This window comes from Phoenix dactylifera, chromosome 5 (genome assembly GCF_051530095.1).
Source record: "Phoenix dactylifera cultivar Ajwa chromosome 5, Ajwa_hap1_PhDact_Kaust_v1.1, whole genome shotgun sequence".
Classification (NCBI taxonomy): Eukaryota; Viridiplantae; Streptophyta; class Magnoliopsida; order Arecales; family Arecaceae; genus Phoenix; species Phoenix dactylifera.
Genome location: NC_143194.1, coordinates 1,377,181 through 1,400,043, shown reverse-complemented (window position 1 = coordinate 1,400,043; position 22,863 = coordinate 1,377,181). Strand labels below are relative to the sequence as shown.

General features: G+C 38.3%; 1 protein-coding gene across 6 annotated transcripts in view; it reads right to left on the bottom strand.

The window, feature by feature from the left end:
- Window positions 1-8,959: 8,959 nt before the first annotated feature.
- LOC103696967 (putative ubiquitin-like-specific protease 2A) overlaps window positions 8,960-22,863 on the bottom strand; it is a 38,341-nt gene continuing 24,437 nt past the window's right edge. For 4 of the 6 annotated variants that reach the window (XM_039129548.2, XM_088721276.1, XM_039129549.2 and 1 more), the window contains 7 exons: window positions 21,280-21,480; window positions 21,139-21,194; window positions 20,956-21,049; window positions 17,993-18,083; window positions 13,505-13,624; window positions 10,196-10,717; window positions 8,960-10,062 (listed from right to left, as the gene is read on the bottom strand). In XM_039129548.2, coding sequence (XP_038985476.2) covers window positions 9,208-10,062; window positions 10,196-10,717; window positions 13,505-13,624; window positions 17,993-18,083; window positions 20,956-21,049; window positions 21,139-21,194; window positions 21,280-21,480 — 1,939 coding nt within the window. In that variant the 3' untranslated portion in view covers window positions 8,960-9,207. The remainder of the gene's footprint in view (window positions 10,063-10,195; window positions 10,718-13,504; window positions 13,625-17,992; window positions 18,084-20,955; window positions 21,050-21,138; window positions 21,195-21,279; window positions 21,481-22,863) is intronic. The other 2 variants (XM_039129550.2, XM_088721277.1) reach the window with 1 other exon arrangement.

Genomic DNA, 22,863 nt, shown 5'->3' with positions numbered 1-22,863 from the left:
AATATCTAATAATTAAAAGCTGCTCCTATGAAATTCTTATGCCAAAAATTCAGTAATTAAATATTTATTTAACAACTAGTGTTAAATAGCAATGCCAAACCAAACACACACACAACATTTTCATCTAATGACCGTACTATATTTCAGCCTCAAGCTATCAAATTATATACATCACATTTTTATTATTGACCGGTTAGCTCCCAATGCTATGTTCCCGACATCGGGCTAGCTATGGTTGCAACTTTGCTCGTGACAACCATAACATGCCACATTTTAGCTTGCGGCACATCATAGTACTATATTTCAACCTCAAGCTATCAAATTATATACATCACATTTCTATTATTGGCCGGTTAGCTCTCAATGCTATGTTTCCCGACATCGGGCTAGCTATGGTTGCAACTTTGCTCTTGACAACCATAACATGTCACGTTTTAGCTTGCGGCCGGCAACAACATAGTACTGCATCTCGGCCTAAAGTTGACAAATCATGCAGACCAAGTTTTTATCATGACTGGCTAGTCCACATACCTTTTTTTGATTAAATAATTATATAATATTCTAATTTTTTTAGGTGTTAATTATTTACGATATGCTTGGCATCTTTAAAGATGCGTCCGGCCAAGTTTATGGGATTAGTACTGCTGGCGTAATAGTCTGCTTCTCGTTTCGGATTAGTGCTCCAAGTTTATGGGATTAGTACTGCTGGCGTAATAGTCTGCTTCTCGTTTCGGATTAGTGCTCCAAGTTTATGGGATTAGTACTGCTGGCGTAATAGTCTGCTGTTGGAGTGCTGGTGTAATTGTCGGCAATCGCTCCGTCATCCTTCGTCCTATCCAGGAAACTTGAGTGCTGGGTTCCACGGGCTCAGAAGGCATGTAGAATTGGGCGGATTAAGGGATGGTGTAACATTCAGAATATGATCTCACTTTAATGCTTTTATAGGGCTAGCATATCATCCCTTCTGTGTATCAAACTCACAACGGTGGTTCAGCGCACCGTGGCACCACCGCTGGCTGGTACGGATGTGTGGTGTATAATTTGTCACGAGGCTGAAAGACCAGTCAAAAGAGCTTGAGAGTACTACGTCTTTACCTTGGGGAAGAGAGTGGCTCCACCACAATCATTAGTTAAATCCAGAGGCGTCGGCTGCGACCATCCCTTCAAAACATCTGAATGATAATAAGGGATGGAGGAGCTGTCCAAGCCATGCACGTATTTAGAGGGGGTGGCGGATCCATCTTTACCTTGGGGAGGAGAGTGACAACGGAGACCCCACCAACACCGGTCCACCGAGATTGGCCCACCAACATTGGCCTTTACCGTTAAGAAGATAGCCACGGGAAACGATTTTCAGACGTGTAGTTCTCGTCAGAACTGAATGGAAAGGTCAGTTCTCAGGCTAAATAGATGTGCCAAACAGGATGAGGAACCAAGTGTGGAATCTGCTCTCAAGCTAAATGATCGGATCTTCATTCGCACGGCACTTAAATGTATTCGCATCCAGTAAGCTAAATGAATGGTTACCTTACATTCAGACAGGATGAGGAATATCAAGTGGAAAATAAGGAGTGTTTCATGTACTAGAAAGACATGAACAACTAGCATCTCATAAAACACTATTTTTGCACAAATGTCCCTAACATGACGATTTTTCTAACATCATCAATAAATACCATATTTATTTTAATTAAAAATAAAATAAAATTTTAAAATTACTTTTTTATCCTCCATCACGATTGGTTTATAAATATTTCTTTTTGCACATCTACTCATTAAGAATACTTTAGTCGTTTTAATTTGGAACTGTTAATTTTTTAATGGCATTAGATGGTGTAGGTATATATGCAAAAACAAGAATGACAGGAGGTAGAATAGTAAAATAAGTGTTTGACGAGAGTATATATGCAAATATCAATTTTGGAAGAGTACACGTAGTAATACAAAATTCGATATTGAGGAGGATATTCTTGTAAAAAAAAATCTTTATATATTCTTGCAAAAATCATATAAGCTGCCTTCACCTTGTGTTCGCCTCTTCTAACGAAGACGCTCGTACGCCAATTCCCCACCATGGTCAAGCCCCACCTCAGCCCCAAACCGTGGTTCCTTAACAGGCATAGAGAGCAGCTTCATCACCTGGAGAGCAAGGTGTCTGGAAGGCCATTGCTTAGCAGCCTCGACGAAGGCAGACAGTTGAATGATCTCTTTAATTATAAGCTTGAGGAGCTCCCCGGTGAGGCAATATTCATTAATGGGCCTCAGGTCCTCCACTATTTCTATTCCGGTCTACTATAATCCACCAACTTCCGTCTTTCCGTTGCATTTCCTTTAGGTTTTCAAATCTCTCAACCTTCTTCTTCTCCTCCTCCTCCTCCTCCTTCTCCGTCTTCTTCTTCTTCTCCTCCTCCTCCTCCTCCTCCTCGGCTCAGAAGAACTGGGCGCTGAAAAGAACTTAGGCGCATGGTCTTTGATCTAAAAAAAACTTCGCGGTCTTTGATCTCCTCCTTTCTCTATCTTTCTATCTTTGCCATCGTTGACCAAATGAACTGAAACATGTGTATGTTTGTCTGTGGAGACGTGGCAGATGTTCCAGATAAAGGAGAGGAAAGACTTTACTTTACTCCTCCCTCCATTCGGGTTAACAAAATTCGGAAACGTAGGAGCGAGTTTGGTCGCTGGCATGCGCGCGATGGGAAGCTGGAGATAAGAGACCTCGAAGACATGCCGCTTGGGTTTGTACAGAATCTAATCTATTTCCAGGGAGGATCGCCAGGGACAAGAACAAAGTGGGCGATGAGAGAGTATACGCTTGCCTCCAGCCGAATTCCACATGAGGTAAGAAACTACCAGGTTGACTTCATATTAGATCAAACTCACCTTTCTATTTCTCTGCTAATATTTTTCTTTCCAAAACAAAATATTTATATGTTAATAAAAATGTACCGGTACATAGTAGCCAGGCCAACATGGAAACATGCATGCATGACTCTTTTGATACTCCTACATTCGTTTTTGATCATCCCATGCAGTGCCGGCGAGGCATCATGCACTGAGACGCGTGGTATGTGTAGCCGCATGTGCTTTGCATGGGTCCATCTGCGAAAGCAATGCACTTTCTGAAATCTCTCAGTGCATGTGCTTTGCGGCACAGTTGGAGTTTATGTTCTTCGCGACCGAGAATTATTTTTTACGTACTAAATAAATATCTTATCCATGCATGCACTGAGATTAAAGCATCGCCTTTACAAGCTAATATATATGGCAGCACATGAGTAATCGACATGCTCCCTCCCAATCATATGCATGCACTGCCATACCAGTGCAAAAAGAGCCTCAATGAGAAGCCTATGCAACCGTGCTCATGTTATTAATGCAAATTCGGATTAAAAGGAGTCGAGTCTGACAAAGAGAGTACCGCAAGTCTTGCACCAAACGGCTACCATGGTCATTAAATTAATTTAGCCCATGAGACTGCTCACGTCCTATTATTTTGACTTCCTGTAGGTGGATGAATTGGCTCTTTGTGTCATTTATAAGACTCAGGATTATAAAAGGAATGAGACAAGCTGCGGAAAGAATCTAAAGGCTAAGACGCTGTCGGACGATGGAGGACCGAGTAATAATAGTTCTTCAGAACCAGTCGTGCAAGCAGAAGATCGAGTGGGGGAGCTCACCGACCTTCCTTTCCTCGATTCTTTCGCCTCCGTGGAGTTTCCAATGGATCCTATCATGGATTGGGCGAACGATCCATGGTTTAAGGATTATTATGGAGATATATGCTCTGGCATTGGTAACCAAGAATGGGCTCCAACTTATTGAATATGAGGCCGGGTATACAGAACTCAATGATGCCGCTTTCTTTTCTTAACCTCCATGAAACTCTTAGTTGTACACTTATTATTCCTGCCAGTACTTTACTTCCTAAGAATAATCTGATTGAGGTTGAGAAAGGCAGTTTTCAGTTTCATGTATCCATCTTGTCGTATCTGTGGAATAAAAGATTAGACACGATATGGGAATTCCTGCTATTGGACGCTAGGTATAAAAAAAGAACAAATAAACGTCCAACGGCAGTGGAAAGTGGCATGGTCCCACGGGCCTGCCTTTCCAGCCCGCTGAACTTAGCACTCATCACCTTCGAGTTGTCTGGGTTGACGGGTGACCTCGCGTCGTCCTCCGGAAAGAAAGAAAAAGAGTACGGTCAGAAAAAATCGAGAAAGTAGTGGTTAGAAAAAAAAAAAAAGTATTTTTATATGAATAAAATTTCCATATTTTATATGAAAGAAAATCTATATAGGATATTAAAAATTTAATTTTTATCGACTGAAAATTGAAATAATTTTTTTTTAAAAATATTTTGAAACTTTTAGATAGAATATTGGAATAAGATTTATTGGTATAATAAATATTTTATATAATTTTTCGTAGAAAAATAAATGCTCAACCAAACATAAGCTACTCTGTAATGTACCATTTTTGTATATTTAACCAAATATACAAAAACTACTTTTACAAGTATTATATATCCAATATCAATTTCACAAAAAAAATATTTTAATAAATAAAAATTGTTTCCGCAGATCAAATGAGCTCTTAGAAGTACAAAGGTTTTACACTGCTTAAGCCGTCCTAGAGTTGTAACGGTTTTTGATGCTAGTGTCCGTTATGCATACACCAATGAGATTGATAACCCAGGAACTGTTAGCAGGAGCAAATTCAAGAGGGTTATGGTAAGTCTTATCTCCTTTAAGTTGATTAACTTTATTAGTTTTATCCTTGTGTCGCACCTTGAACCCACCTCTGAGGTGGGGCTTGTAACACGGTCGCATATTCCCTGGGATAAAACTTTAAGAGTCCATGCGATCTAAATCAATCATTTATTACCGATACACGAGAATTTACATAAATAAAATATTTTGTTAATAAAGCAGTGTTCAAAATACAAGATTTAGATATATCCAGTGCATTGTCTAACTAACCCTCCCACCAAAATTCCGGATCGATCCCATGAAGCTGCATGTCCTGTGGCTCTGAAAAGAGAGAGATAATGATAGCATGAGCCAACGGTAAGAAATCCCTATATACAGTCACCAGCATAATATATACACACACACACATACATACATACATACATACATACATACATACATACATGCATACAATATGCCAATAATATATAATACTCAAATGCTGCTCCTATGAAATTCTTATGCCAAAAAATTAGCAACTAAATATTTATTTACCAACTAGTGTTGCATAGCAATGCCAAACAAAACACGCGCGCCATATTTTCACCCATGGTCAGCAACATTATAGTACTGTATTTCAGCCTGAAGCTATCAAATCATATATATCATATTTCTATCATCGGCCAATTAGCTCCAAACGCCATGTTTCCTTGTATTGAGCTAGCTATGGCTGCAACTCTGCTTGTGATGACCACCGCATACAAGATTTTTAACCCCTAGTCGGCAACATCATAGTGCTGCATCTCAGCCTGAAGTCGGCAACTTATACGCATCCTGTTTTTATCATAACCGGCTACTCGATCGAGATGTCTCTTTTTTTCAGTTAAACAATTATGCAGTATTCCAAATTGTTTGGTGCTAATGATTTACTATATGCTTGCCGTCTCTAAACGCATACAAACGTGGGTAAGAATCTTTGCTGCCGTAATTGTCTGCTTCCTACTTCGCTTAGGGCTGCCGTAATTGTCTGCTTCTTGCTTTTTAAATAGAGAAGCCGTACGCTCAAACGGCCGGCAATCGCTACGTGTCCTTCGTCCTATCCAATGCTTGAATGCCGGGTTCAACGGACTCAGAAGGCATGTAAAAGTGGACGGATTCATTAAAGGATGGTGTGTGGAAAATGGACCATTAACCTTCAGAATATGATCGCTACGTCGAGACAATTTTTATTTGGACAGGCCAAGAATGCGAATTGACAGGGCCTCAACCAGAGGCTCACGTTTTGACACCTATATATGTGTACCCTCGGTTCTGCAAGCAGGGGCCCGGTCTACGTGGGGGCTTGGACTCTGACCAAGGTGGGGATAGAGATCTAATAATTCCTCTCATGAAGGTTAACATGAGGAGGTGCATGGCTTCGTTGAATTGGAATACCTCCTCCATACCTCCTTGAATAGTTTGGAGCTAAAATCATGGCCATCGGAACTAAAGTACCTAACTTGGTAATAACAGTCAGACCATGGATCATTCATCCAATCAATGATAGGATCCACCGGAAATTGCATGGAGGCTTCCCCATTAGGGAAAGAAAGGCGTGTGGTCCAAGCTTGCGAGGCATGTTTTGGAGGAGGACCATCGCCCTTCACCATCCACTGGTCTTAAGATTCTTTCCAAGGCATAGGACAATGAAGTCGATTTCCAGAGACGACCCAATGTATTTGGAGGTATAAGACGAATTCAATGAAGCCTTTTTTTAATAATAAAAAATTTTAATAAGTATAAAATATTTAAAAAAAAGATATGAAAATATATGGCGGTCAAGTACACTATTTCAACAAAGATGCGGGAATCTAATAAATATAGATAAGAAGCCAGTGTAATATAATTTTTGAATGAAAACACGGAAAGGGTTATCCCATGGCATTTCATGATCAAGGTAAAGGAAAGAATTTATCCAGAAAGGGACCTCTCTATAAGAGAATGTAGGGGCATCATGGGAAATTCACTCCATCTAATTAATAAAAGTCCCATCCCACCATCACCCCTTCAAGTGAGTACCCAAGCAGCAACTGCAACATCACAGCACAGCAGCCATTCAACCCCCTCCCTCCTTTTCTCTCTCTACCACCCAAGAGGGGAGAAGAAATCAGAGAGGAGAAAATTCAAAGAATCTCCACCCTCCAAGAAGTCCATCTCCAATCCCCCTATCTTTCTTCCTGATGGCCCAGCTGGATCAGGAGTAATGTGAGGGAAGGAAAACCAAGACCAAAACCAAAAAGATAAGGGATGAAAGATAAAGAGTGGCTTCAGACGTGTGTATCAAGCCAACCAAATCCCTCCTCTCTCTTTCTCTCTATCCAAAACAAAACTACTGTCCCCAACTTCCCAAATTGCCCCTCTGCGGGCCAGGAAACTCTCCACCTCCCTTCCATCTCAATTCTCAAGGGGGAAGACTCGTAGCCAGGTTGGGGGACAGCCGGACAGGATCTATGAATACTATTTATTTTACCTAACAAGGATAACTTAAACGCGTCGGGCCCTAACCTATCGGCACAAGTCGGACATACGACAAATAGTCACACATCATCCTATAGGATTTGGATTTATGACAGAACTGATGTGGGTGACAACATAAGCAAATTTGCCTTGATCTCCCAATATTAAAAAGTTTTTCCCCATTCTCCCACATGGAGCCAGTGCGGCCGAAGTTCTACCAAATGAATCAATCCAGTCCGTGGGAAAAGAAGACAATGAGATCCAGCAAAGTTGTTAAATTGTTCTTGTAACAAACAAGCTGCCATGAATACCCCAGACATTACCCACATCTCAAAGGTGAAGGTTTATTGCATCGATCACAATAATTTAGTAAAAGGGCCAGAATGTGTGCATAGCACTTGGAATAATGTGAGTCACCTTTGCACCCTAGATTGCTTTTGTTTCTTATTTTGATTTTTGAGAAGCAGCTCGTTCGCTGATTTTAACTTGCATAGGTCACTTTCGCTAGGAGTTCGATAGCACAAATTTCCCTAGGTATCTTTTCTAAAAGATGAAAGATTGAATGCCTGTCATTCTAATTCCAAGTCAATTGATTCTGTGTTGACACGGAACACTTGTACATGATGTCTTAAAAGTTTAATTTACAATGTTATATCAATATGGTAGTACATATATTTCAGAGACCAGACTTTAATAGACGACAATAGTTTGAATTCTTGGAGACCTGATTCCGTTAGCAAACATCAAAGACTCCCAAAGCACCAACACTCGAAGGAGTTGAACTATATTTGCAACCTGGTAAAGAGGTAAAAATACACCAACATCCCTTGCAATCTTGTGAGAGAATATACCCCTTGTTTAGAGATTCACGCTATCAGAACAAGCAGCCAACCATGCATTAGAGGCAGCAGCTCAGATGCCATCAAGTCAGTCGATCATAATATTACCGAGCTAGCAACTGATTGTTAATTGCCTTCTACTGACCCACCACCGGCACAGGAATTGCTAAACAATAACAGACTAGGACTGACATCGCTATTGGATGGTTAAAAACGCTCTTCAAAGCACTTTTGGATGATTTTCAGATAGTAGATAAAATTTTTGAAATAGCTTTATCCCTCTTCCAAAAAGTGAAAAAAAGCTATTAGGACTTTATAACTTTCAGGCAAAAGCTCATGTTTGGAAGCTATTTTGTCCTGAAAAGCCATGATTCGAGTCTTAACAATAATTTTTTTAACAAATTATTTACAAATATTGATTAAAAATACTTTGTAATAACTTTTGATGGTACAATAATAGAATATGATATAATATAATATAATATAACTATCATCATTACTATTATAGCATCCAGATTAATTATAATACTATTATAACATACAAAAATAATATCATTTTTAATAATAATCATATTATTATTATAATACTATAATATGATATAAAAATTTTTCTATTTATAATAAATTTGAAATTTTGTTATTTATCGTATTATTCAAATTTAACATCAAAATAAGTAATTTAAAAATAAAAAATACAATATTTTTAATAGTATAAATAATTAAATAAGTAAAAGCGCACAAAATACCTTTTGTCATTATCTTCTCATACTAAAAAATATTTTAACAGTTTAGTTTTAGTTACTGAATAGATGTTCAAATCCTACAACTCCTTAAAAAAATATAATTATCAAACAATATATATATTTTTATTAAAAGCACTATTAAAAAAATTCTACTATTCAAAGCTCTATCTGAAGCTCTACAAACACAAACTTTACCGCTAACAAGAAGGCCAAACATGGCCTAATTCATTGTGGAAGGCAATGCCACCTAAATCGGTCATTAGATGACAGGGCTAACAAATATATTCACCAATGCAAGTTAAAAAAAAGATATTGAAAGACACCCTATAAAAACCGCATATCCTATTGACCTGATAGAAACTGTTTGCATGGCATAAAAAATTTACAAGTACATTGATCAAGTGAATGACATGATAATCTTAGAGAGCCATTCAAAGATCAAGATGGAAAGTCTTTTGCGAAGCTTCGGGTGCGCCTTCTACCTCCTACAGGAAGCATAACCTTCCGGCGTTTGCAAGCTTGCTGTTCTAATCTCCTAGCTGTCGGCTGCCCATCATTGTTGCCATCCAATGAATACTCATCATCAGCTATTATGATATCTTGACAGGATGCGGCAGGAAGATCCTCTTGGCAAGGACCAGCATCCAACGCACTCTCTTCTACAGTGGCATCAACTTTCTGACATTCACCATCCAGACCATCTGCTTCAATAACATCATTCTTTTGGCACTCTTTGGCATCTCCATCGTCTGCCCTAGTAGTGTCCAATTCCTGGCAGTTTCCACCATCTCCATCCTGTGTCTCAGCTGTACTCGGTTCCTGGCAAGCTCCGCCAATCCCAATCTTGGCCTCAGATGAGTGAACTTCCTTACAATCTGCATCATCCCCACTGTCCCACTTCATTGTATCAACTACCTGGGAATCTCGATGATCCTCATTCTTCACCTTAACAGTGTCGGTTTTCTGAGAGAAATTGCCACAACCATCCAGTTTCTCCCCAGAAGAACGGGAAGGGCTATCTGAAACATACCCTAAGTTCTCGGGCAAGACAGACCCTGACTTTCCTGCTTCATGGTTCTTATCAGAAACTGTTTGGTCCATGCTAGAAGTCTCAAGTGATGTAGCATTTGCTTCCTTTTCCTGCATAGAGCTCCATGATGTCCCATGTGTTCCAACAACCTTTGGGGAATCTGCAGTCGAACAAATCAGGGAATTGGGGCTTCCATCTTGTGGTTGGCAACCATCCTTGTCAGGGCTTGAGGAAACTAATTGCATGCTTGTATCCTCTTGTTCCTAATCCACAAATATACCATGTTACGACAGTGATAATGAGCAATAGATGTATTGAAAGAAGTCATGCATCAAATAAAGTAATATTTTTAATCTCTCGAAGGAGAATTACAACATTGAGGAAGAATATAACTACCAGATATGCTGTAGACGCAAGTTTCTGAAATGGTTCATCCTGTTGAAAAGAATTTTCTCGGAGCTCAGGATAGGACCCTCCAGTTGCTCCTGGTTGAAGAAACTCCTGCAGAACCAGTCCCACTTGTTTATCACATTGAGTGACATTACAAGATAGTTCAATTTGAATTCCTGCGTCACTAGCAGGTCCTAACGAATCACAAATTACTGGCATAGCTGGACTGCACGGCTGGGGAAGAAATTCTACCACTGATACTTGCACAACATCATTTTCATTTTCTTTGCCAGTAGGAGCTATTGAATCACTAACTGCTGGCTTGACTGCACTGGAATGCTCAGGAAGAAATTCTATGACAGGTTCATGATCAACATCAATTTCAGGAAACCCCGAGGAAAGATGTTCATTGCTACATGTAGCTGGCGTAACTTTTGGAGAGGAGTCCTTGAGAAGATCATGTATCAGCTTCCGAATAACAATACGCTTCAGAGAAGCCTCGACCGGTGAAAACCAATCAGCACCAAGCTGAAAAAAACCATCATCATCTTTAGGAAGACCTGAACTGGCACTTCTCAACTTACAACAAAAACGATGAGTTCAGAAAGATATAGTGCTCATTGGAACTCCAGATGAAAATTAAAGTCTTTCCAATAGGTAGGTTGTTCTCTTAAGGTGACAAGAGATCAACGTAATGGAGGCACATATTCCTCAATCGCTAAAGTAATCTATATAAAAGTGATCTACAGACATATTCCAGGCAACGGATTCGCCGACTTCACTTAAAATTTTCAAATTAAAAAGCCACGGCCGCGGCAACCGCCGCGCCCCCGCAGGTTCCCCCGCCCCTCCGCAAGCTCCGCCAGCCCCCAACCTCCGCCGCCCCTCCACGGCTCTCCGATGGCGGCCACAGGTCTTTTTCCTCCCTCTCTTCCCCGCGCTCTCTCCTTCTCTTCGTCTTCTTCGTCTCCAGCACAGAACCAGCCCGTACCGGTTTTCACTGCTCCGGCGTACCGGTTACAGGCCGGACCGGTCTGAACCGGCCGACACGGGCCGATTCGTCAGACCTTGATTTCAACAATATGATATCATGTTTTAGTTTGATATATAGTTTAAAAACATCCAAATTAGTTAAATTTGATATGTATATACTTTAAAATATTTAGATAAGATCAACAATTTAGAATTGCAAATTATATAATATATACTATGTTTTTGGTCACTAATTATATTCTACCATTCATTTTTTTCTGAGCTGTACGCATAAGCAAGAGACATCAAAACTTAAAAAAATTAGTGTTCAAGTATTTTATATATCATAAATCATGATCAACCGTGTTGATTTTTGTTTGAGAGGTCTTTTACTGGTTTTGACTAGGAAGCATGCCAAAAGCTCTCATATGCATCCTAGCCCCCCTCTCTCTCCCTGTCTATATGTACATACCATATATTATTAAATAATTATGGTAAAATATGTTATACCATATACACATATACATATATAATCAGATCATTACCAGATTGGATCACTATTTGAAAAATCTTTATATCTACCCATCGATCCATCTATCTTTATATCTACCCATCTATCCATCCATTTGAATGTGCATATTATTAGATAATTATTGTAAAATATGCTATATCAGGTACATATATACATAGATATACACATTCAGATGCACGTATAATGATTGGATCACTATTTGAATCATCTTTATAAGTGAATTGATCAATTGGATGAGATTCTTAACAAATTACTGTACCAAAAACTCCTTTTTGGACATAGGCTATTGGATCAAGTTCAAGTCGATTAAGATCGAAATCTGATCTATTGACGAGCTTATTAACACGATTCATGTTGCACCATTAGCTTTCTAGACAGCTCAAACAACTGTTTTTTTAAGAAAAAGACCTATTTATGATTAGACTACAGGTTTTCATTTAAATTATAAACATTTTTTACAAAATTAAAAAAGGCACCCACACACACCGTCCTGAGGTTCCATTTCAAGGGACTTTGCATTCAATTAGAGCTAGAGGTGAAGCAAAACTCCTGCTTAATCCTGCCTACATCTCTATATACTTCAACTTATCAGCCTTTGTGGAAGTGGGCCAATAAATCATTCTCTTCCTCAAATTATATATCTGTGTATAACAGAATAACCATGAATCCAACATATATGGTGGACTCTGGGGCCTCCCTGTTTAGAGTCCAGCAGCATACTGGCTTCCGTGGCACGCCCGTAGAAGCTGAAGCAAAGGCCTGATATCTACAGCTCCCCTTACATTGAGGGGGCGGGTCTGACATCAGGAAATATTGTTTCAAGCAAAAGCACAAGCAATGCATGTGCCAGATTCTAGTTCTTACAATACTAGAAAAGCCAAAAGCAACACCCTAACCATCAGAGGAAGATGATAGTTAGTTTCCCCCTTGTGGTTAAGAAAGAAATGTTGATTTTAGTGGCCTGAGAGTAATTTCCATTTCTTAACAAGAAATCCATTGCCTGATAGAATAAGTAGGAAGACAAAAGAAAATTTTATATATGGAAATAGTTACATGCAATGAGATCTCATGAGCAATGCTACAGTAACTCGGAAAATTACTCAATAAAGTCAGCTGTCTTGCACCACCCAGTATGCTTTGTTATGTGAAACAAATACACAATGCCAATACAAAGGGAGCAATGAGAATACAACAAACCAGTTAAGCGACTTATTAACATTTTAAGTTACTCTAGCATTTTCCATATCTCATACTCAATTGAATGAAAATTAACCATGCATTCCATGGCAACATGTGAAAAGAAGACCAGAAAATACTAAGGATGATATATTTAGTATTCCAAGGGACCTGGGCAAAACCATTAAAATCTGAAAAATTTCAAAATGCTTGTTCAGCCACTAAATTTAGCAGTGGACAAATGGAGTGTCAAAGAAGTATCCACATGATCGATCAATCAATCATGTACAAGATTCTGGTTATTGTAAATGGAGTAGGAATCTGTTGTTTCCTACGAAATACAATTTCTTTAGATCTCTTCTGCTAATTCTACATCATACTCATGCAACTTCCATGTGATAAGTCTAAGAGAAAGCATGACATTTTCAATTGAAAATGAACTACATGGACATTAATGCAAGCAAGAGGCATGATAGGCTAAGTAAATTTAAAAGAATGTGCTAAATAAATAAGTATAAATAATAGGAGAGCACAAAGGGATAATTATATAATTCGATATAGAAAACATACAGGCCTTTCTAGGAGTTACTTCCAATTTTTAGACAAATACGTTATATAGAGAGAAAGGGACTCACAAAGCTGGAAAATTTGGTGATTTTGAAAGGGCTGAAATTTACTGGAGCTTCTTCCAGAAACAACTCCACATAGTGAAGTACGAAAAGGCCGCAGTCAAATGAATTCTCCTGTTGCGGCAACTATGACATAAAGTAATAAGTTAGTAAGCAACTACTAATCAGCAAAAAAGAAAAGAATGGATAAAGTTATCCCAACGTAGAGCTAAGAGTGGCAAATAGAAGATTAATGCCATGCAAATGCAAGATTCATGAATGAGGATACAAAAACATAAATTTTGATAAAATTCAGTGGAAGTTAGTTAGCATTAAGAGCATAAATTCCATTGAAAACAAGGAGACAATATTGAACAATATTGACTTTGAGAATCTGTCAGGAAGAAGAGTGACATACATGTCAAATGTCATGACAAAATATGATTTTATAAGCCAAAAAATATAAAACAAAAGAAATAGTCAAGAAAACATTAAACATTATACTTCAAGGAACAAATAACAAGAAATGCAAGTTGCAGATTACTATGTTCAGAATTTGTATGACTTAAAAAAAATGCATAGGGCACAACAAGACCCAAATTATTATTCATAGCAAAATACGGCAAACTCGCAAACAAGGCTGTCGAAATGGTTAGGCAAAGCCAGGCAGTGGACACACTTTATGAACTAGAAGGAGGCCTAGGCACTTAGGCAACTGCCTAGCAAGGAAAGCAACTTCAGTTCTTGATAATGAATGCCATTAGATATGCATCAATAAGTAGGTATTTATGATACATACACTATTTTCACAATATATGGAATCATGAGACCTTTTCTTCACACAAAAAAATCCAAAGATCAAAATCTACAGGAAGAAGGAGAGCACCAATAGCATTGCTGCTACTGCAACAACTAGCAAATTATGGAGCCACGGAAAAGTAGCCAACACCGGTTAAGGCATAGAAGCAGAAGGAAGAAGAGAAGAAGGACAGGGAAATAGCAAAAATCAGACTGCAGCGCCATATCAAACACCCATCAAAAGAGAAGAAAGAAGAATAGGGGCTAGCAGGAAAGATGAAGGGGAAGAGCATGAAAAATAGGGTAAGCACGGCCAGATGAAGAAGAAGTGGTATTAGAAGAAAAGGAGGAGAGGAACCAAAGGAAGTCAATAGAAGAATACAAATGAGAAAGGAAGGAAAAAAGGTAATAGAAAACAAGCATACATAACTGGCACCAATACTGGTGACCCGTCATAGCCTCCACTACCCTCCAATATGTCCCATATGGGGCTCAAATAGGGAAAGAATGATATAAAAAAATTTCTTCAAAGAAGTAGGCTTTTGGTAAGCTTGTACTAGGTGAATTGACCGAATAAGCACCTAGGCAACCTCCTTTGACAACACAGCTCCTAAAAGTAACATAAAAACCCACTAATATCAAGGTCTGCAAAAGTAGTATCGACAATTGTATCAATATGTTACTGGTTCGAGCTGGACACACCCTATACCAACACAAGCTCCCAATACTTTTTGCTCACTCCCAGCCATGGTACTGCCGAAATGGGTGGTAGGGCTTCGTATCAGGTGGTATAGGGAGGTTCTCCTTAGTACAGGCACATATGGACCAGTTTGGCTCATGTACCGAACCGAACCTCAATACCTTACCAGTAAGGTACATCAATAGGAGAAGGTATGAGTCAAGACAAAAGACCTTGCTAAATATTGGCTGGGAGAGTGTGGCACGTGTACTTGATCCAGTAGTAGAATGTGGAGCATAGGGGAGGTAGCATGCCAACATTACAGGACTAGATATTACTTTTGCAAGGTATGATATTAACCAAGGTGGCACACAATGTCTCACAATGTATATTCCTAAAAGCATAGCCAATGAGCCAAGGATGACTTGTAGTCACCAAGATACTAAAATGGAGAATGACACCCACAGGCAGAACAGAACCGTCATCTGATTAGGTGACCTCTATATGCCAAACTCGACAAATATGCACACTGATATGTAATATAACATTCCTGTGATTATATGGAAATAAGAAACGAGGTTTCATAAAAAGCAATTTTAGTCAGCAATCACATGAAAAGTCTTGATGTCCATACCACACATGAACATATTGGCCATGATCTTATGCATTTTTTTATATTCAAAAAAGTTCATTTGGATGCAAAAAGTTAAGTATAAATTTGTTGGCGAACTCTAGGCTCTTGAGAAGATAACACATTGTCATGAAAGACTTAGCACAATAAAAAAATCTAAAATTTGCTTCAATGCTGATCCATTGTGCATCATAGCCCGATTCTTAGATGCCAGAAGCTGGAGCAGGTGCAAAAGTAGATTCAGGTGCAGGTATGGGGAATGGGTCTCTCAAAGAAAAAAGGGAAATTAAAATAAGGAAGTGCTTTGGTAATAGGTATGAGGACAAGTTTTTGAAGTGGATACCTACCCTAACTAGAAGTTTCAAGATATTAAGGCCAGGTTTTGGCAAGTAGAATGTAGTTTCAAATTTTGGACACCACATTAATTGCTTTTAACACTGTGGTTGAAGGGTTTCAAGCATGGATTCAATAACTGCTAGAATGAGCCAGTATGACCAGTATCAAATTGTCCTGGTGCAAAGCTAGCACCTGCACAAGTGTCGAAACACCAAAACCCTGTGTTCCAGTATATACCAGCCGTACTGATGTATACTGGTACACATTGGTCCATACAGCTGTACCTTACTAACCACACCGGTGCATACCAAGAGTCTTTCATTGTTCTAAGGTGTAAATTTCAGTGCATACCAACAGTCCCAATATCATACCAATATGATAATGGTACCATACCATTCCAATAGAAAAATGTTACAGGTTCGGTATCAGTTTTTAAAACCTTGGCCTAAGGCATTTAGGTTTCATTTGGTCCAACTTAGGTTGCTTTCAAAATTATGGAAGCATTAGGCAGTAAGTCCACAATCAAGGATATAGAGTGCCAGTTTCAGGACCTATTGTTTACGAAGCTGCACTTAAAAGGTTGATGCCTTATAAGATTTCAACATTATGATTTAAATAAAGTCTAAGAGCCAAATGTATTTTGCGTATATTCTCAAAATTTGGTTGACCGAAACTTTGTAATGCACCTACCACATTCAGTTCATTGCTGGTTGACAAGAGGGCAGTACAAAAAAACCCACAATAAAGGAGCTGAAGTTTGTGATGCATGCAACACCAATTACAAATCTTCAAAGAATTGAATCATATAAGATGCTCAAATGAGTTTCACCCTGTTCACACTATACAGTGTTGTCTGAAATACATAAAAGTAAACCAATTAAAATGTCTGGGCCAAAACAAGCTGAAAAATCAGAAATCAACCACATGATTGTGGAACTTGTTCTGGCCTTTCGGACCAAGGTTCACCAACATGAGATCTAAAATTGAAATTATGACCTAATGCTACTAACACAACATTTGGACTGGTTTAGTGGCCCCATGGATCATCCAAAAGAATTGAGTGGATGCAAACAAAATGCCATGGTTTGTCGAACTGTGCTAAACCGGCCGGTTCAGGGCATACCAAACCGAACCGAACCGGTCAGCTACTGGCATGGTTCGATAATATCGGTTTCGGTTTATGATTGCTCGTCCTCAGCATTTTTTTTCATTCAATAGTAGCTTCGCCCGTTCCCCTCCCTTGAAACCCTAATCTCCATCACCGGTGCTCGACAACATAAGGTCCAATAAGTCTCTCTCCCCCCCCTCTCCCCCCCTCGATGACAACAGTCTCTCCCTCTCTCTCTCTCTCTCTCCCTCTCCCCCTTTGACGACAACAACCTCCTAGCCCTTCCCCCTCTCTCTCGGCCTCTACCTCCCCCCCCCCCTCTCCCACTCCCTCTCTTTTCCTCTCTCTCCTCCCTCCACTCCTACCACTTCGGATCCTTTGTTAATGGTACGCCCCAAAACGGCATGGTATGAACTCGTACCATGCTGAACCGGTCGCTAACCGGTACACCTTTTGATATCAATTCGGCAAACCTTGATACTATGTTTCTTCCAAATAAAAAATATCTAACCATGGAGAGCCATGAAGATATTTTCCTCTCTAAGTTATCTAACATGCCTATAGATTTAAACAGATATAGCACCCCCTTCCACCTCACTTTTCTTCTAAAACCAATATTCAAATTTATACAAACATATGACCAACTTCTACAATAGATTATCAATATTATTAGATTAACAATTCCAACACATAAAAGTCCTTTAAACAAGATACGAAGTAACCTACATTAATATACCAGTGATGATGAACCTACAAGAAGTATGCTCACCAACGCCTATCTCTTTGTAAAAATGCAAACAAACAAGTAAAGCATTCATTTATTCTCAAGAGCATACACTAATTTCCAATTTCAATTGTCACTTGACATTTGTAGCAAGAATTGGATTATGCATGACCTGTTACAAATAATAATAGCAGCTTTTCCTAGCTCCATTAAGCTGTCATTAAAACAGAGAAACAAACCTCAAGTGAGACAAATCTTAAGTTTGAGAACTTTGATGAATTATCCTCCGATGATTCTGGGTGTCTTTCCTTCCATTCCTCCCATAGGTAACTGCCACTCTCCAGAAAAGAGAACTAAGCATTGCATTCATCTAAACAAAGATTCTAGTAAACTGCTGGATATCATGGCAAGGGTAAAAGAAAAACAAAGAGTTTTATAACAGGGAAAATATAAAGAAAATATGTCCTCCAAACAACAGTTCTACCAGGGCAAAGGACATTCTAAGTCCTTTAAGTTATTCTGAAAGTTTAGTGTACATAATGAATCAAAAGTCAATGATCTCAGGAAGTTTACATATTTCAGTTATATATGTGTTGACAGTGGAAATCTTTAATAAATGGATATTTCATCCAAGCAATTACTTTGGTTGAGTTGCATAAGATTTTTAGGCCCCTGATGTTTGTCATGTGCATTGTAACCTGTAAATTGACCAACAGTATCAATAACATCCACTGCCAAATGCAAGATGGGCAATTACTCGCTTTATATGGTATGCATAATGTTAAATGCATTTCCGAATTAAAAGGTTTTTTAAATCATAATATGGCCTTCCATGGGCCAAAGCTGTAACGAACACCTCTTGGGTTTACCTCCAAATAATTAGAAACCTTTCCAAACCAGAAACCATTTCCCAAACCTGAATAACTTATGCCCCATTGATCATTTAAACTATAACACTCCCCAAATAAGTAAAGCCCAGAAGCATCCTATTCAATTAACAATTGCCCAAAAACCAATACCACACACCTAACCCTCTTTACTCAGAACCCAATTACCCTATAACAGCATAACTTACCTATCTGTTGAAACTCGTATCTCCAAAAGCCTAAAAGCCTATAATTGTGAATCGATCCTCAAAGCAACAATCCAACCTCAATCTACCATCAATATAGCCCATGAAGCCCAACTGACCATCTTAGTCCAAAAACCAATACCAACCATCATAGACCCCAAGGTCAAACCATATTGCCACCATTTAAGCATCATACTAGCCGCTTGAAAGTTGAAAACCTACTCATCTATTTAGCATAGACACATTCAAAGATCCTGGTAATGGCAACTTCCAACAAAATTGGCACATGAAATTTATTTTGTCTTTGAGTGTTATAACATGGTTTTAGGGATAGAACATTACCATACTAATATCCAAGTAGGCGCACCTAATAAAACATGTGGAAGAACATCGCTTATCATTCCTATGTTCTCCACCAAAAACATCTATGTTTCAAGGTTTTAAAACTTGGTTTTAGTTTCGGTTTTGATCCCTCAGACCGAGATTCGGTTTCAACAGTTTCTGTCCAAGCTTCAGAGTTTCAGTCTGAAAAAAAAATAAACAAAGAAGATGAGAAAAGTTATCATACAACAATTTGAACTATTTTAGTTATATAGGTTATCTATAGTTTCTATAATTTAGGAATGAAATTAGAATTGCAAGTGAGTGAAATTAGGCATTCTAATATTTTCTACTTTAAATATATGTTTATGTATGTGTGTTTGTATATATGCATGCAAGGATGCATTACTTACTTCTTGAGCATCAGTTGTTTAAAATTCATTTCATTTGATATTTAGTACAACTGAGCAATTGAATTTTGGGCATTTTTCTCATATTTTAGATGCCAAGACTCTATTTAGTCAAATGCATGCACTTGTTGGATGTTAACTATTTTATATAAAAATGTGTTATTTTTGTGAAACGCGTTGTATCGAGTTGTTCACGTTAATCCTTCCTCTCTATAGAGAACCATGATAAGGGTTTATTTGAAAGCCTTGGTTCATCAAACATCTATCTCCTCTTTTAACTCAAGAAAAAGAACAAAGCAGCAAGAAAAAACCCTGCACCCTAAAATCGGTATTCTATAACCTATCAATGTTTTTGGTCAGTTTCAGCAGAAACTCGCTAAAACCATCAAAACTGGATCAAGATCAGCCAGTTTCAGCTGAGACTGACCAAGAGCACCGAAATTTATCGAAACCAAAAATTGAGGTCAATTTCTGTTCGCGTTTGACAGTGTTCCATTACGGCCCAAATGAATCGGTTTCAGCTGAAACAAAAAACCTATCTTTTAGCTTGTGCATAGAATAAATAACAAAATCAATAACCATAACTCAGACAAAAGTAGTAAACTTTGACAAAATTTAGCAAGCATCAAGTCATATGCAAGATAAATCTTCCATGTAGGAAGTGCACCTCTACATATAACATAACCCGTATATATAGCAAACTTCAGATTTCTTGTTCTCACTAGTTATCAACCTAAAGTCTCCACCTTTTTCATCCCAGCAGCAAGTTGTGTATATATATGCACAGACCTACTTACCACATGAACTAGAGAGCACACAAATATATGAATGTCATAATAGTTTTACGGACTCCACCAAATTCTCAGCTTCTACAAGGGTTTAACTGTATCACTGCCTCATAAAGCCTCAAAAATATAACAATGCGAAATCAATATAATTGGTGCAAATATTCCAAGTTATTGTACAGAAGAGGGAATGAAAAATAAAAAAAGAAAACTTTCATTAAATAAATTATCACATATGAATGACAAAAATCAAGATGAAAAAGCATTAAAAAACTAAACAATCAGTGATCACATGAGACTGCAGTTGCATGAACGGTGCAGAAGATTCATTACGGGCTCCTCGCAGTCATGGATGGTATGCGCTTAAATTATTTTTTAAAGGTAAAAACATGACGCATTTATTTCATGGATAGCACACACTGTATTCTGTCGGTGTACCAATTGCTGGACCCTTGCCTTTTCTACATCATACAATATGATGGAATATATCCAGCATCATGTCTATCCTTGGCTGGAATGGGCATGATATAAGATACCCTAAAAACCATGAGACAGAAGGTTTTTCACACATGAAGGCTGCATAAGACATTAGAGAAGGTCAATAAGGTACAAACCTTTGAATAATATTCTTGAGACCAGTATGACTGCCCTTAATGGAATCCATATGCAATACACACGGTACTTTAGATGACTCCTTTACATCATCATCTGCAAAAAAAAAAAAAAAAAAAAAAAAATCATGAGTACAAAATGATACTTGTAGAATGAAGAAAAAAGATTCACACAGAAACTCTTGCCTCTGAAACTTGCTACTTCTCCAGGATGACAAACAAGAAGCAAACTCCAGTGCAGACTGTAGTTTGAGGTCATAATTCAAATTAGAATTTTAAGATTAATTTCTTCAAAGATATATAAAAAAATGAGAATAGTATTCTTACTTGAAGTTAACTGGTATGAAAATGTAATCTTTTGCAAATATATCTACTTTCCTTGTCCATTTATGGACACGTAGGAAAGCAGCTCTACCTTCTGAAGCACTGCCCGGATCCTTGTCCAGATCCACTAGCTTACGGAAGAAAAAACTGTTGAAGAAATGGAATCTATGCTTCTCATTAGGTTCAAGCTTGTTCTTCAAATACCTGCAATCAAGTACACCACAAAGAACTCTATTTTAATACAGGTCCACACAAACAAGGACAAGTAACAAAAGAACGTCCATAATAAGCAGAAAGGATACAGTTTACTCCAAATTCAGAAAAACAATGGTATATGATAACAAAAATATATATATATATTTCATAACCTTCTTTCTTCTTTTTTGTACTTCATGGTAACTACAGAAGATATTTCTAGAACAAGAGATTAGAACGATGTTAGCATTGTCATTTAGCAAATCTCTTTTTAAAACCGCACCATGGTATGGTATCTATGCAATATTGATGGTCAATCGAGACAACATGATCATATGACATAAAGAGAGAGGGCGGAGAGGGCGAAGGAGAGGAAGAGAGAGGAGGAGGGAGCGAAGGAGGGAGAGAGAGAGAGAGAGAGAGAGAGGGAGCGAGAAAGGGAGGCTAGTGACCGGTAATATGCTCTATCTAAATCATTGAAAACCATATTAATATCTTTTCTCTTTTCTGGTATTAAACTAAATTGATTCTCCAATATTTTTGAATCACATCTCAATCTGTGCTCAATTACCCTCTTCCAAAGTTTTATAGTATGGTTCACAAGTTTAATACCATGACAGTTAGAACAATTTTGAATATCACCTTTTACCTTTTTTAGAGTAGTGCACATAAAAATGCTTTAAAAGTTAAAAGAATATCCATATCATAGCAAGAAAAAGAATCCAAAGTACTAAAGAATTCTAAAAAGACATCAAATTTTACCTTGTAATTAACTTTAACAAGTGAACTATGTTCTACCGGTCAACAACTCATGATAAGGGAGCAAATAACCAACAATGCAGGATTGCGTACATGGTTGAGATAGATATATTTTGCAAGTTTTGTGCCTTGTAATGAATACACTAAGTTGGATTCAAGATTACAACAATGCAGGATTGTGTACACGGTTGAATGGAAAAATGAAGGAGCTGATATACTAATATATGGATGCCAATTACGAAAACTTCGTATAAGCTTACTTTGGGAGGAACTTAATGTATGAGAAAAAGGTAAAAATGATCCATAAATATAACCTTTGAAAAATTGGTTCAAGACTCGTTAACTATATAGCAAGGTCCACTGTATAGATTGTACCGACATACCGGTGGGCACTGGAACCGGTACGGTACCAATTGGAACTAGTACTGAACCAGCCAACAGCGAAGTCCACGGACTCGGGAAAGAAAAAAAAACGTGCGTCCGTGCGCGGACACGTTAAATGCCACAGTGGCATTAAATGGCTCATGCGGGCTGTCCCGTGTGAGCGTGTTGTCCACACGGGGAACCTTCATTAGCCAAAGTACACAAGAGAAGTTTCTGTGCAGTGTCGGTGCTTGGTAAGCACTAGTATGT